The sequence below is a fragment of the Sphaeroforma arctica genome (genome assembly GCF_001186125.1).
Source record: "Sphaeroforma arctica JP610 unplaced genomic scaffold supercont1.611, whole genome shotgun sequence".
Lineage (NCBI taxonomy): Eukaryota > Ichthyosporea > Ichthyophonida > Sphaeroforma > Sphaeroforma arctica.
In genome coordinates this window covers 40,806-52,109 of record NW_014039947.1, presented here as the reverse complement: position 1 = coordinate 52,109, position 11,304 = coordinate 40,806, and the positions used below count along the sequence as shown (strand labels likewise).

Sequence of the window (11,304 nt, the reverse complement as noted above, 5' to 3'; positions counted from 1 at the left end):
GTGTGTGTGTGTGTGTGTGTGTGTGTGTGTGTGGTCAAAATACAAGTAGGTTTTAGTTGTTTATTTTAGATATTATAGTTTTTTACAGTTTATCAGAATATTCTGTTAAACTTGGTTTTTACTGACTATTACAGCACATGAATTATAACTTACTTTTAGAGTCACTAATTTTACAATTACTAATAAATGAACAACGTCTCCCTCTCTACGGAGGGAGAACGTTGAGATACAGTTATCCAGCGTTTACTTACTACATTTTTAACTTACTTTAGGAAGTTGTTAGTTTATTAGTAATTATAAGGAAGCTATGGAATAAGTAATAGCCGTTAGCTAGGATATTTTTTTTATTCTAAGGACAATTTAAGAATAATAAGCTCAAAGAATGTCACATCGAATTGACGAGATCTTCCGAAATTTACCGGACGAAGAAGGAGATAGTGGGGTCTCGAGTAGTGAGGCTAGTGATACGATGCCACCATTACTGTCGACTAGCAGTAGTGAGGCAGAAGAATACTCGAGACATGAGAACTACGGGCAGAACCGTAGAAAACCACCTGCGGTTGGTGAAATCGAGGAGAATAGATTTAGAATCAGCAGACGCGAAATGGCTCACCATATTGAACGATTTAGACTAACTGGGCGTCGAACTAACAATGTGTGGACGACAAGACCGAGGGAGTCGAGTGAAACCGAGAAGGAGCCATTACAATCAAATACTACACCAGCCTAGGAGCAACAATGAAGGTCACAGGATGAACAGACAACGAAATCAGAAGAATCAACAAAATCCACAGATAAGTAATCACGTGTGAGTATAGGTAGGATAGTTGTGATTGTATGAGACAAGTGCAAATAGTGTGTGGAGAGGGGTAATGAGTGTAAACGATAAAATAAGAGTTTTTAGCGGAAAGGAAGAAGGTAGAAAGAATATACAGTAGTCGAAGTGGAGGGTACACATGGTGAGAGCCGATTCGTCTAGTACTACGATACAAGCCGTAGCGATACACTACATTATTTTACAAACTTTACAAAGGAATCAGACATTAAGTTTGAAGAATTAGAGTTAGTTGCTATACAGGGTAAACCAGAAGACATAGTACACCCGTCAAAGGACAAAACAGCGCACACATATAGTCGATACTGAAGGTTATATGACATAGACAATGTACATACACGCGCACAACAAACAATACACAAGGAACTAGGAGTTAGGACCCTGACAGAGTTATTTATTGGGCTTATAATTTATGGATGAATAGACGGCAACATTTATTAACATAATCTACTTAAGTCTAACCATTATTAGGTAGCACCGAAGTTGAGAAGCGACAACTAGCTACGAACTGTCAACTACAACTAGAGGACGAATAAGGCGATTTAGTTCGGGTCGTCGATGGAAGAAGTTGTCGCAGCAAGAGTACAGAAGCGGTGATACCCATCTGTATGCTTAGCTTATGTTAAGCATATATAAGGTGGAAACGTACATACTACGAACAATGTCGGTAGCACAAGGTTAAAATTGTGAAATAGACAAACATGCATACACAAATCACTGGAGCTTCTAACTACATTAGGTACTGGGAACGCCTCAGGAGCACGCACAAAAGATGTGGTCATATATATGATTTAGGGTTATTAGGATTTATTTGTCGATCGGTCATAAACCCAGTTTAGGGTTCTGATCCGATTACGCACATGCGCTAATTGACCAAATGTTAATCAAGTAATGTTCAATAAATAGCCAACGACTCACCTCTGATGAGAGGAGTACGTTGAGATATAGTTAATTGACGCGTACTTACCACGAAGATGTGGTTTGCGATAACATAATAGAGGTGAAATATCTAACACATAGGTCTTAGGTTGAGGAACATAATATCACAACCGCAACGGCACATGCCAAGAAGAGCAATCAGGAGCGATAGATGGAGTATACGATGAGGTTCCGAGGCTAAGCAGACATCAGGTCGGAGCAGGAGCAACCGAGGGGCAGGCCGAGAGGATGCTCCGACCAGCGGGGCACACATCACCAAGATAATTGTTCGAAGGAGAGTAAGAAATCAGTTAGTGTTAGATGAGTTTTGATTCTCTATACTTCCAGGGTCGGTGAGTGTAATAAAGTAATCGCGAGTGAGCCCACGAGTTCCTCGAGGATCAACGTCGAGACGTCATGTGTTTGAAGGATGGACTCTGGTTAAGAAATGGGTATTTGTCGTTGAGATGTAGTTAATTGACGCGTACTTACCACAAAGCCAAAAATTCAAAACACACAGTCTTTGAAAAATGCCCTGCACACATGGCCACCGCCTGCACATCCTGGTCTTCGAAACCCGCCTGCCACCCCATCGCAACCGAGTAGTTGCCCTGTCGCGTTTCGCCGCACCGAAGACCCACCGCAACACTGTTGGCGCCCTGTGAATCCAGCCCCGACTGTAGGCCTATGGCTACCGTGTTCTCACCCTGGTCCGTCTTTCCGGCGCTCTTTCCTATAGCCACGGAATTTACACCCTGGGTTGTTTGGCCAGCGCGATTCCCGATTGCTACTGCATTAAACCTCAAGCACGCCATCCAACGCGCAGACGCCATCCGGTGTTGCTACATGTACGTCCACGACGGCCTGTACATTGACATGGACTACATGCCACTCAAGAGTATCGACTCGCTGTTCCGGAGCGCCACAAACGCAAACGACAACTAGGTCTACATCACACAGTCCGCGAACAACGGCTCGTTCACAAACTCTATCATGGCGTCCAAGCCCAACGTGCCCTTCTGGATCGAGTACTTGGAGCGGATCCAGGCAACAAGAATCAAGTGGTACTGGACGAAACACTTTCAGGTGTACAACATCACCGGTCCGTCTCAGCTCAGTCTACGACACGGGTAAGGTTATCGGACTGCTCAACTACCGGGAGATTCATCCCTGTGATCTGTGCTCAACGCTATCGTGCCAATTCCCAGTACCTGCGTCCGCTGCAAGGCAAAACATGGAACTCCTGGGACTCGGCCATCTTCAACTGGATGTACTGCAACCGCGTGTTGTCCGTGATTATTGGACTTGTGCTGTACACGAGCGTCGCGTACGGCCTGTTCTGGCCACGACGCCGAGGTCTAGTACAGCGTCGAATGAGATGAAGTGCTATTTTTGCGCTTGATAATCCACGTCACGACACCGATGGTAAAGTGGATCGATATGATCAGCATGCCAACGACTGTGCTCGACTGTGCGCGCTTGACAAAGATGGCCCGTGAAATGTCAACGGCCAGCACCTCCACCACACGCCCGATGAGCAGCTCTTCGTCCAGTGGATGAGGGATATTCTCATACTGTGCACCTGACAAGGCACGACTCACCTTTGTGTAGCCGGATGTTTTCTTCTCTGTATCGTAATAGTTACCCGACATCCAGGGATTATCGTTTACGAGCTTACCAGGCAGGACGAACGGACCAGGGTGACGGTTCTGTCGCTATAGGGTACATGGCCGGCATGACAAATTTCGGTAACGAGTCGGTGGCCATTGGCGGAGGATGTGCAGACAATTTTTCCGGAGCTTGACAAGTCGCGCGCACAGATATTGTCATCCCCATGCGGCAGCCGCGCATCCAGGAACTCAAAGATGTCCGAGTGTCACGGCTCCAAGTAGAGGGCCTGGCCCCACAGTCTGCCCACTGACAAACGAATGGTTTCTCACCAGTGTGTCTACGAATGTGTCGTCGTAATGCACAATTGTTCAGCCAAGTGTGCGTCTTGCTGCCTCCGCGCCACATACACACTCTTGCCAGTTTGTGCGTAGTGTTGATGTGTGCAAGTAGTTCTGCATTACTATGAAAGTGATCCGTACATTATCCTCATGTACAATTTAGTACGGGGGATAAAGTCGAGACGCGGAAAATGGATTGTACTGGCATGTTTGACAATAGTGTAGAAATGAATTTATAATGCTCAAACTACACAGTATTGTACAATGAGAAAAAGAATGGACTTGTCACAAGTGAACTTCTCGGCTGTGTGTGGTGGCTATCCCACACAGTGGCCGTGGTTCACGACATCGGCGGTCGTGTAGACAATCTCTATTTATATGAAAAAGCTCGCATAATTTTTCACTGGTCAGGGCGCGTGTGCTCGTCGAGATTGGCGGGTATCCCACACAGTGGCCGCGAATCGCGACATCGGCGGTCGTGTAGACAATTGAAACGTATACGTGTGCTCGAGTCGTATTATTAAAGGTGTTTTTTTTTCAAAAGAAAACAGCGTGTAGACGCACTTGGTGGCCTGCTATTCCCTGGAATGACGAAGCGCATGCAAAAACCCAAGAAAAAGAGGGTTGAATATGTAGAATTCGACAACATTGAAAATTCAGATGAAAATGAACAATGAACATGTAGAAAAGAAGCGAAAGGAGATAATCAACGTAGATACCAATGTAGTGATAGGTACTGTGGCAGAGTCGAAGTCATTTTATGTCGGCGGCTGGATCTTGAAGGAGAACATTGTAGTACAATGCTGCAAACCAGGGGAGTGGATCAAAGGCTCACTTATATCCGGAGTATTCTACCATTTATCACGATTACCCTCTCTGGCTGTTCGTTTCTGTGATGCTGATGCACACAGAGTTTGGATGAAGGACTTATACAAGTATCGTAGGACAGAAAGCTTACGACTTAAGGGACCACCACAGGTGTCCGAAAGGATCTCTGTATTGATCCCATGGAATGAAGACATCGCAGATTGCGATGAGCACTGAAACAACTAGTGAGTGAAGCAAACATGATTGACCTGGCTGACAGGCTTAATGTAAATCCAGATGAAGAAACGTTGTTAATAAATGCAAATGATGTAAATTACCAACCTGCATCCTTGCTTCCTGCACCACAAGACCAACGATTACACATTAATATACAAATTAATGGCCATACATACAATGCACTAGTAGACTCTGACGCACAACGCTCATGTATAGACCTGAATTATATCTCCTTGTCAGAGCGCAACCGGGCTATATACAACTAGCACAAGCAGATGCAAGAGTATAAAGAACAGGGTCAACCCAAGTATGTGACATTAATCACGGAGGAAGGAAAAGCTCAGTGTTTTTAAGTGTTAGACCCACCAGTCAAGAGGCACGAATACTTCTCGGTATGGACATTCTACCATCCATAGGTATATACATAGCAGAATTGATCAATCCGCTTATACCAACAGATGGAAAATGGGGATCACTCCTCACGCCACATGAAGAGGGTGATATTGGAGTCATCAGAAATATTAGCGGTAGAACCGATAAGCTATATCGAGACTCAAGTAGAAACCTGAGTCCAGTGAATTAGAAAGCACAAATAAAGACTCAGTTCAGTTCTCTCAGACTAGATAATTTTCTGGATGAGATAACCATACTTGAGAAGAGGTCTATTGTATTCTTTGACTCGTACCTTTCAGATACTCTCCATACTCTACAAATACAATCATGCGTTCCGTATTATACACAGCGCGATCCTTATCAAAACAAGTTGCAAATAGGGTCGTATTATCTTTGATACTGAATGGTTCTTACTAATCACGTGCCTCCCCCCTATCTTATTTATCCTCCCCAAATAGTCGTATCACAGTCTTACTCTACACTTACCGTTGTATATTTCTTTACTTCTGAGTACACTTAGAACCACCTCAAAGCTATACGAGTACTGATATTATTGTCTAACATCGATGACTCTACAGTGTTCTGCCAAACTAGTTATGTTTGTAATCTTTTTCATTTTTCAAGTCCAGCGATGTATTCGCTGGTTATATCACTCGAATCTGAATACTTGCAATGATATATAAGCCTTTGGTAGACCGTTTCAATATTGGTTGACAAAATATTGCTAGTAGAGCTATGGCTATTCACATATTGAGATACATGATTTGCGGTATATACGGGAAGATCTATACATAGCGTTTCAGAAGTCTTTTCGACTTTACACGATTGATAAAAATACTGTTGTTTACCGTAGGCCAATTCATAGGGTTTTTATGAGGTGATATGAACCCACTTGATCACTCTCCGAGCTTCCATCACTGAGTGAGGCTGTTTCGAATAATGAATTCAGCGTATATGTTCATATTTTGATAAAGTTCTCCCACTGCGTATGTACTATGTAAACGCAGTGATATGCATTGAAATCGAAATATTTAACTAATCGGTACGGCTACGAGTGTAATCGTAAAGTGGCAAACACATATACAAGTAGTATCGTGTGCTCATTCCGATGAAAGATTCAATTTATCACAACATCACGGTCAAGGAATTCACGATCTAGTCTGAAGTGCTCATCGCTTACTGATCGACAGACGCTTAGTGAAGTCCACACGAAATGTTATAGTTGCTGGCAACTATGTATGGTTGGCACCGATGCGCGATAAACAATTCTCTTTTACTGGCAAGCTCTCATTTGCGGTCATGCTAAGAGACTACGCAAATCAACGTATTCCCATTTACATTAATGTCGTTATACATCATCAATCAGAGAGCAATTTGAGACTTATTCTCAAATTAATATTTATTTATAATAGTAGTGTATCTTTATTAATTATATTGTAGGTAGGCTAGTCCGATCACGTGAGAGTAGTCTGATACTTACTCTCAAACTAGTTCTATTTATAAGCCCCCACGGGGCCCTAGCCCGAGTGCACGAGTAAAAAAAAATAACATCGAGTTTTTAAACTGGCCAATTCAAGCTATTGAAAAACTAATACAAACAACATTCGTATATAACTGAAGGTGAGATGAAAAATAAATTCCTTCGAACGCACTATTTTGAAGACACATTTGCACCATATCTATAGTCCCCTCATCCTACACTAATATATGCTAAATTCCCGTGACTATGTGCTATGTAAAAATGGATTTAACTAAATGATTTGTCAAATACAGAGTGTGGTGTGAACATATCTATTCGCATTGATCTTGCAAACTGCTACCACTACCATGTCTGTCACTATTGATGTCGTATTGCTATAATACAATCCTTTTGAGCTACATAGATTAATATTGAAGTGATTAGATTTACAATTCTGGTGATCCCAACGTGTAGAGCAAGATATTACATTGTAGGTTGATAGAGCTCTCGTCCTGCAAGAATGTATATAAAGGTAAGCTACTACTGCGTTCAGCTTGGGGCAAATTTTTACATACAATTTTTGGATAAAACCACTATCGGTTTCATCCAGTTTTATAACCGGACATACAAATACACATATCGTTACAGTTTGCTGTGACCGTCCTTGGCCGGTCATTTCTATATTTAAGAAATACTATCCGAACTCGGACTTTTTGAGATGCACCAAACTCAAGTCCTTATCGCGGTTTACGAACCATGTAGCAAGTAAGATTATTGTGCCTTTGCAGAGGTCTGTTATATACCTTCATCCCAATATATAATTGCAATCTCATAAACATTTTGGTGGAACAGGTTTCAAGTGGATGTCCGTCATTGTCACGTGTGACACTCGACAGTCCATATCAATGGCTTGCTACGTTTATTTGACCGAACTGTAGTTGTATACGAGATGCTTGTAAATTGATGCGTATTTTGCCCTAACATGGACTATATATAGAAACGTTTGTGATAATACACACGTTAAGCAAAAAAAAATTATCTTGAACATGTCGTAGCATGTACTGTCAAGAATCAAACAAATGACAAAGATCAGCTCAGTTCACCGCAGGTATAATAGAGACATAAATCTGTCTACCGGTATTGCGATATGCGTGTTGTCATACAAGTTTCTGGACCTACAAGCAGCAGACAAGATAATTTGTTATGTAATCCAAAAATGTATTTACTAAAGTTTGATATTTTTCCAGTAAGGTGTTCAGCTTCGTTTTCACGGACAGCCTAGCCTGTATCTGGCTAGTCGGTGGTATATCGACCAAAAAAAATCAAATTAGCACCAGAGCTCAGCATAATACTGCTCGAAAGAGGAGCACGGGTATAACTACGTACAACAAGCATCAAAGGCCAGCGAATTCGTAAGAATTCGTAAACCCATTCAGAACCCACTGCAGACACCAAAGACGATATTAGTGTGACCTGTTTGCTGATTCACCTTTAAGAAAGAGGTAGCTCTACGTAAAAACATTTAAAGAACGACATGCAGTTGTTAAAAAGATTTTGTCCAAATCAAAAGTAGAATAAGCTGCTTGCGTATATAAAAGTTGTTTGCTCACCGACGAGGAAGATGAGTGTGAAAATGCGGAACGTTTTCTGGTCCATCCCATATTTGTCAATTAAACGACTACGCATGCGTGAGGGTAGGGACATAAATCAGGAACGTTCCACGACTACGCATATGGCTGAAAATCGATAGCTGAAGCTTATCAAAAGTCTGATTATAGAAAGTCTGCTATTTATGCTCAGGTAGTGCAAAGAATGCAATCAAATCCTTTCAAGTAAGAATGTCAATCTTGACGTGCAGAGTCTCGAGGAGAAAATACACCTGAGGGTAATACGTAACAGTCGTGTACTACAAACCATCTTGCCATCGTAAATCTTTAACCCCCAACCTTTAAAACTTCATGCTAATGTAGCTTCATCTCTGGCTACCATCAGCACCAATTACAGTATCATACATGCTTCGATTTCCGTGCCTTTTGCCACCTGCTTTTCTTAGTCGCCATTATTCTGAGCACTGCGCAGCTTTCATTCACCACCTGCGTGCGTTGCAACAAACGCCGGCCTGAACCATCAAGTCGACATCCCTCGGCTCTCACGAACTCACCTCCTAATATGGTACCTGCGACACGAAAGCCTTCGATTTAGACAAACACTTATTCTTAAAAGGTATGTATGGTTTGACAGCTGTCGATTTACACAGATACACCTTCTAATATGGTAACCCCAGTATCGATAGGTTCGATTGAGTTGATTATATCTTCTGTAATGGACGTGCCACACTAAAAACCCCGATTGAACAAAAAAGTTGGAATCAAAATCGTAAACAATTATTATGTGTCTTGGACGATATCACGATAGTATACTAGGTTCGTCGCCTCTACAACGAGGCCCACGATTGTATTTAGTTTAATAATTGTACACCAGCCACGCAGAGGAAGCTTACCGACTTGCCAACAAATTCACTTGTACACTATACTCGAAAGACATGAAATTCAACCAACAATTCAATCCGTATTAGATTTCCCCTATAGCACTCCCCCCTCTGCTATACCTGCGATGTCCTGCAGCCCACAGTCCTGCGTCCGAACGATGCTCCCTTCATTTTTACGGCACAAGATGTTGAAAACGTCGTCAATAGTTGATCCGGGTCGCAAACAAATCGAATCTACTGGGTACTGGTATGACTGACGCTTAAAATGCGGATGCGTGAATCAATAAGCTAATTAGTCTAAACTGTAACTGCATCTCGTCACACTCGACAGCAACTCCAGGATGGTGTCATGTGCCAGCAAGGCAACTTCAGGATGTTGTCATGTGCCAGCAACATACTACCACCAGTAACATAAACATTAAGTATGCACACAAGAGCACGAGTCGGTACCAAAATGGTTCACATCTGAACTTACGCCTTGATGAAGCAAAGGAGAGAACGTGTCCAAATCATCTACTGGGAAGCACATAACGGGCGGACGTGTTGCCACCGCCTATTGATTCCGAATGTTCAATTACATCATGGATGAGTAGGTGCGTAGTGTGACGGTTTGGTCGTAAGCCCCTGAGCAGGTGTGATATGTGATACAATTGAACCTGATTCAGCGGAATCCCGCTTCCAATCTCATACACGATCAACTCTGCACGACTTCTGGAACGAGTACTCGCGATCATCATCGCTCATAGTGGACATTCATTCAAAACATCATTTTTCTTTTTCTTTTTCACTACACGTTGAACAAAATAGGTTAGACAATCATAGCTAGAGCTGATAGGACACCGGCGTTATGAAAGCGACTCAAAACAGCAATTGGAGGACTACATCACCCAAGCATATCCTTGCAACATTCAAGAAAAATTACATAAGAAATCACAAATGTCAGCATCAGAGGTCTGCTCAGCCGACAGTAGACAGGGCTACTAGGGCGCCAGTATTCTGAGAGCAACTCAAGATAGCTGTCTAAGAATTGTATTGAAAATTTGACATCACCAATACGTGGCAAGCAAGCGTATAGATACCGAGTAGAAAACACAAAAGTCAAACGAAATAGTATGTTACAGTCAACCTTAAATAGAGCTTATTCAAGAAACTGACTCAAGACCACTACTCAAGAATGCATTATATAGGCATATTGCCAATGAGTTGCAAGCATGCGAGGATACACAAATAAATTTCACAAAATTCAGCAATCAGGATGCGTTGCAATTGACCTTGGACAGGGTTGCTAGGACACCGGTATTCTGAAAGCGACTCAAGATCAGACGAGCGTTTGCACAGATGATCTCTTCTTTTGACGTTAGTATGACGCCTGTGTTCCGAGTGATAGAATAGTGTTCCTGGTTACAAACGACGTTATTATGGCATATTTGTCTTGCAGGTCTAAATCATATCGTACGTAGGAAATATGAGATGTCATATCCTCCTATCCGCGATATGGCATGTCAGGCTATGAGAGGTTCACTCGGTTTCTGATCACTCTACAGACCCAATACGATAAATGATGATATGCGAGGGGGAAGCGACACACAAAAAGAAACAGCACTGTTTGATTCAGTTGACATGCACAGTAACAAACCTTGTGTCGCGCGGAATTCCGTTTTCCCTGGAGTGTACTCAATTTTACCCTTAGTTTTCAGCAGCTGCAATTGTACTTCCGCCGCTGCACACACTGGCACCGCTAGAGAAGTCGTATTATCATGTGACAAAAGCAAAGAGATAATGTGAGTCAAGACGAATAAATATGATTCAATGCTGGAATGCACTATCATTTTCCATTTCTTTTCTATAGCATACAATACTTTAACGAGTTGAAAAGAACCTTGGAATGGTCAGCAGAATCTCAGAAGTAGCAGCAGATATTTCAGAACAAGCAGTGGAATTCTTATACGATAAGTCCTACGGAAATTACGGAAACTCACCATTTGGGTGCTTCTGTACAATCCGATTGTAAATATCTTCTGCGCCTGGTACATCCATTTTGTTGCAAGCCAGGCAAATAGGAAAGCGCAGATCCAAAAATACAGAAACTGTTCGATTCAACACATCATCGGTCCACAATTCTGACGCTTCAGCTGAACTTATGGTACAATCCATCTTACCTATGCTAAAAAGTTGCACATGATTATCTCAAAAGTTAGCCGCCAGGATTGATTCGGGA

General features: G+C 42.4%; 3 protein-coding genes across 3 annotated transcripts in view; all 3 read right to left on the bottom strand.

The window, feature by feature from the left end:
- Positions 1 to 2,241: 2,241 nt before the first annotated feature.
- On the bottom strand, positions 2,242 to 2,586 carry SARC_07600 (hypothetical protein; the record flags this gene model as incomplete). The annotated part of the gene is made up of 1 exon (XM_014298461.1): positions 2,242 to 2,586. The coding sequence occupies one exon, from the start codon at positions 2,584 to 2,586 to the stop codon at positions 2,242 to 2,244; it is 345 nt and encodes a 114-aa protein (XP_014153936.1).
- A 525-nt stretch (positions 2,587 to 3,111) lies between these two features.
- On the bottom strand, positions 3,112 to 3,405 carry SARC_07599 (hypothetical protein; the record flags this gene model as incomplete). Its single annotated transcript, XM_014298460.1, has 1 exon — positions 3,112 to 3,405. One exon carries the CDS (start codon positions 3,403 to 3,405, stop codon positions 3,112 to 3,114), a length of 294 nt encoding a protein of 97 aa, XP_014153935.1.
- Positions 3,406 to 8,381: 4,976 nt separating this feature from the next.
- Positions 8,382 to 11,304, bottom strand: part of SARC_07598 (hypothetical protein) — a 9,034-nt gene continuing 6,111 nt past the window's right edge. Inside the window, exons 9-14 of the mRNA XM_014298459.1 lie at positions 11,066 to 11,250; positions 10,723 to 10,824; positions 10,358 to 10,455; positions 9,562 to 9,639; positions 9,207 to 9,345; positions 8,382 to 8,774 (exon numbers count right to left, since the gene is read on the bottom strand). Coding sequence (XP_014153934.1) covers positions 8,605 to 8,774; positions 9,207 to 9,345; positions 9,562 to 9,639; positions 10,358 to 10,455; positions 10,723 to 10,824; positions 11,066 to 11,250 — 772 coding nt within the window. The 3' untranslated portion in view covers positions 8,382 to 8,604. The remainder of the gene's footprint in view (positions 8,775 to 9,206; positions 9,346 to 9,561; positions 9,640 to 10,357; positions 10,456 to 10,722; positions 10,825 to 11,065; positions 11,251 to 11,304) is intronic.